The following is a 4915-nucleotide window of genomic DNA, read 5'->3' as shown; positions in this document are numbered from 1 at the left end:
ATATATATTATATGTATGTATGTATTTATGTGTGTGTGTATCTGTGTTTGTCTCCTCATCATCACTTGACAACTGATGCTGGTGTGTTTATGTCCCCGTAATTTAGCTGTTCACCAAAAGAGACCAATAGAATAAGTATTAGGCTTACAAAAAATAAGTCCTGGGGTCGATTTCTTCAACTAAACCCGTTTAAGGCGGTGCTCCAGCATGGCCACAGTCAAATGACTGAAACGAATAAAAGGAAACAATTAATCTATGAAAAAAAAATCATTCAAAAGCTTGATTCATTCATTTTATTGTCCTATGTCAAAAAAAAAAAAGAAGAAATAATAATAGAATTAATAATTATAATTGCTTATTAATTGAAAAAAAAAATAGAATAATATCTATAACTTCATTTTATGGTGAGATGTAAAGTCTTTTGTTAATTCGACTAAATTTCATTCCATATGGCTTGTGGGCCAAGATAACTAATGTGACTTAGGGTATAATGAAAAAGAAAACAGCTGCAAAATGTATTTCTAGAACTTCAGAATGCTTTGTGTGTGCCATAATGGCAGTAGCCATGTTGTAAATTAGCATTCTCATGAACAAATCTATTTAAGAATATAATATATTCTTTCACTTATCTTTCTTGTGGATAAATTTTATATCCCATATAGCACTAAAATTATGCGAATTTTAGAATTGCTTAAAGATTTTATGGTAACAATGTGTGTATTTGCATATGTATGTGTGTGTATATGCATGCATTTTATAGTTTTATGTGTCTATGTGTGCATGCATGTGTGTGCGTGTGTGCTTTGTTTCATTTTAATGACTACTTTTGCAAGCTTGGCTGAATCAAATGAAGCTAGTTTTTACAGCCAGATACTCTTCCTGTTGCCAAACCTCATCTGTTTCTGTGTGAGTGTGTGTATGTGTGTGCATGCATATGTGTGTATATGTATGTATGTGTGTATCATCATCATCATCATCATCATCGTTGAATGTCTGCTTTCCATGCTAGCATGGGTTGGACAGTTTGACTGAGGACCGGTGAACCAGATAGCTGCACCAGGCCCCAATCTGATTTGGCAGAGTTTCTATAGCTGGATGCCCTTCCTAATGCCAACCACTCCGAGAGTGTAGTGGGTGGTTTTACGTGCCACCGGCAGGAGGGCCAGTCACGCAGTACTGGCAACGTCCATACTCGAAATGGTATGATTGTATATACATGCATGACTGTGTTAAAAATGTTTCTTCTAAACCACAAGGTTCTGGGTTCAGTCCCACTGGATGGCACCCTGGGAACAGTGTCTTCTACTATAGCTTCAGGCCAATTAGAGCTTTATGGGTGGTTTTGGTAGATGGAAACTGAAAGAAGCCCATGGTGTGTGCGCGTGTGTGTCATTGTGTGGTTCTTTATTAGATGAGTAGACACAAAGACGCACGCACACATACAAGGGGGTGTTGAAAAGTTCTTGACCTTAAGTGCATTGTGAAAGGCCTGATTGGAAACCGAACCTTCCTAGTTCTTTTGCAGTGGTTAGAAAAACTGAAGGGCCGCGGCAATAAATGTGTGAATCTGAGAGGGGAATAAGTTCAATAAAATCATAATTAACTGATCCTCCTGTTTTTCCCTTTACCCAAAGCCAAGAACTTTTCAGCACCCCATCATATATATATATATATTTATATATATATATGATGGGATTCTTTTCAGTTTCTGTCTTCCAAATCCTCTCACAAGGCTTTGGTCAGCCCAAGGATATAGTAGAAGACACTTGCCCAAGGTGCCACGCAGTGGAACTGAAACCAGAACCATGTGGTTGGGAAGCAAGCTTAACATCTTTATCAACAAAAGGTAGTGCAGGGGTTGGAAAGTCAGCTAGAAGAACAATCAGAATCAAAGAGTTATAGAAGTAGAAAGACGGACGGACAGACAATAGCTGGCATAAGAAATGTATTTATCTGAAAAGTTGCATATTCAATTTACATTATGTAATTAGTTCATCTCGTTACAATCATTATGAATGGTTGACAACTGGTTGATATAACAATGCATATTATGCAAGCAGGTGCAATACTGAGACAACATTGTCAATATACATAAAAGCAAAGCAATGTGTCCACTGGCATGGATTTTGATAGCTCTATGCAGGAGAGACACTGCATTCGCTTAAGAGAATGAAGGGTTTTCATATTGTCAGTTATTGTATCAATAGAAGAAAGTAATTTTCAGCCATTCATGAAATAGTGACAATTCATGAATAATGTCAACACTCGTATTCATTGTCCAAGAAATACAGACAGATTGATAAAGAAAGAAAGCGAGAAATCTTATCATTTTAATTTTGTGTTTCAGGCATTATGTGTCTACAGATATATAAATTTCTTCAGGGGTGGCTGTGTGGTAAGCAGCTTGCTTGCAAACCACATGGTTCCGGGTTAAGTCCCACTGCGTGGCACCTTGGGCAAGTGTCTTCTACTACAGCCTCAGACCGACCAAACCCTTGTGAGTGGGTTTGGTAGATGGAAACTGAAAGAAGCCCATCATATATCCAGCATTTGAAAATCTGCCTCAAAAAACTCTGTCTGAGTATGGAAAAGTGGACATTAAATGATGATGATGATGATACAAAGTACATTATTAGAGTTCTGGAAAATTTGGCTAGAACCCTTGTCATCATAACCGATAGAGTACCGATATATATCCAATACTGATTTTTTGGGGTGTCTTTTTTTTTCTGTTATAGCTGGTGTCCGAATGATACGTCTTGGAGAAAACAATATTGAGTATAGCATGGATTTCCAATTCTACATCACAACTAAACTAAGGAACCCTCACTACCTGCCAGAAATAGCTACCAAAGTCTCACTGCTAAACTTCATGATAACACCAGAAGGTCTTGAAGATCAACTGTTGGAAATAGTTGTAGCCAAAGAACAGTAAGATTTACTCTCTCAGTTTTGTTTTCGACATTAACTCTTTATACATATTTGAAGCATTTAGAGACACATGCACACACACACACACACAGTGTAAAATTGAAAATAAGAATAAGAAATGATAATGATAAATTGTGGTGGAGATGATGTTTATAGTGAAACATCAGAATAAGAGTGAAAAGAGAGATAAAGCTTGCTCAGTGTCATAATAGAAAAAGAAAGTGAGAGACTGAGTTAGAGTGGGAGTTAAAGTAAACATGCAAGAGAAAGATCAGAAAGTGAAAAGATGGGAGGTTGAAAGGTAGGAGGCTGGAAGTGGAAGGGAAAAGGATGATATATGAATACATAGCAAAGTCTGTGACATCACTGAATCCTTTCTTGCTCACACACTCATTCTTATCTCTCTCTTTCTCTCTCTTCCCCTCTCTCACACATTTTCTGCATTTGTTTGAAGTAGTTTTTGATATATAAAATAATGGTATCATTAGTTGAAAGTATTAGTTCACTGCATGTAATAAAATGCTAAGAACGTCTGTATAACTGTATATAGGCATGTTTGTCAGTCTGTGTATATGTATGTAAATGTATGTGTGTGCATGTGTGTGGGTGTAAATATACATTTCATGATTTTCTAGAAACTTCTAATGGTTTTGCAGTTTTCAAAATAACTGGTATTTCCATGGGTACTGCTAGTATAATGTGCACATACAGTGCTATTCACTAATATTCTATTTTATCATATTTTTATATTTTTATTATCATATTACTATTATTATTATTATTATTATTATTATCATCATTGTCATTGTCGTCATCATCATCATCATCATCATCTTCATTTAATGTCTGTTCTTCCATTTGTATTATTTTGAATAGAAATGAAATGACATCACAGATCTAAACTTGTGTAATATTCTCTTCACTGAAATACAATTTCACATATTTCGATGGTATATTTTTCAGTTTCAATGTTTTCTTCAATTTATGGACCTGTTATATACAACTCTTAAATGCATTGACATTCCTCCCTGCCTTTCTCTCTCTATCTGTCTATCTATCTATCTAGCTAGCTATCTATCTATCTATCTATCTATCTATCTATCTATCTATCTAGGTTAAAATCCTGCTGGGAGGTCAGCTTTATATTTCATCCCTTAAGGGTTGATAAGATAAATTAGCAGCCAAATACTGAGTTTAATGATATCGGCTAACCCTCTCCCCATTCTGAATTATTGTCTTTGTACCTAAATTAGAAACCATATACTTTTAGATTCAACACCACTGTGGTACCTTGAGCAAGTATCTTCTATGAGACGTTACTGAAAAATTTCTGTCTTTAAGAATACTACAAAAAGCCTGGTCGGAGGCACAAGCTTCTGAGTTCTTTTACAGAGTTTAGAAAAACTGAAGGACCACTGCAATAAGTGTGTGAATTTGGGAGGGGAATATGTTGAATAAAATTATAATTAACTAATTCTCCTGTATTTTCTTTTATCTAAAGCCAAGAACTTTTCAGCACCCCTACGTATTGTAGCCCCTGGGTTCAATATGACCCACAATAAATTCCTTATGGCTGTGCCCCAGCATAATCACCATCATCGTCATCATCATTTAACATGTGTCCTCCATGGGTGGAATGGTTTGACAGGAGCTGGCAAGTCAGAGGACTGCACCAAGTTCCACTGTCTGTTTTGGCATGGATTTTATGGCTGAATGCCCTTCCTAATATTACAGAATGAACTGGATGCTTCTTACGTGGCACCAGCATCAGTGAGGTCTGTTTTAGTATTGTTTTTATGGCTGAATGCCCTTCCTAGGGCCAACCACTTTACAGAATGGACTGGATGCATTTCACATGGCACCAGCACTGGCAAGGTCTGTTTTGGTATGGTTTTTATGGCTCGATATCCTTCAGTAGCTGAAAAACAGTAAAAGAATTAAAAGACTTACATTTTCCTTTTGGTATTTCTTTTCTTCTCTCAGG

General features: G+C 36.4%; 1 protein-coding gene across 1 annotated transcript in view; it reads left to right on the top strand.

Annotated features, from left to right (window-relative positions):
- LOC106870489 (dynein axonemal heavy chain 12) overlaps positions 1–4915 on the top strand; it is a 262917-nt gene that overhangs the window by 158056 nt on the left and 99946 nt on the right. The window contains exons 51-52 of the mRNA XM_052971523.1: positions 2739–2931; positions 4202–4217. Of these exons, the coding sequence (XP_052827483.1) occupies positions 2739–2931; positions 4202–4217 (209 nt within the window). The remainder of the gene's footprint in view (positions 1–2738; positions 2932–4201; positions 4218–4915) is intronic.

This window comes from Octopus bimaculoides, chromosome 11 (genome assembly GCF_001194135.2).
Source record: "Octopus bimaculoides isolate UCB-OBI-ISO-001 chromosome 11, ASM119413v2, whole genome shotgun sequence".
Taxonomy (NCBI): Eukaryota; Metazoa; Mollusca; class Cephalopoda; order Octopoda; family Octopodidae; genus Octopus; species Octopus bimaculoides.
The sequence above is the reverse complement of the archived record's forward strand: the minus strand, read 5'-3'. Positions and strand labels throughout refer to the sequence as shown.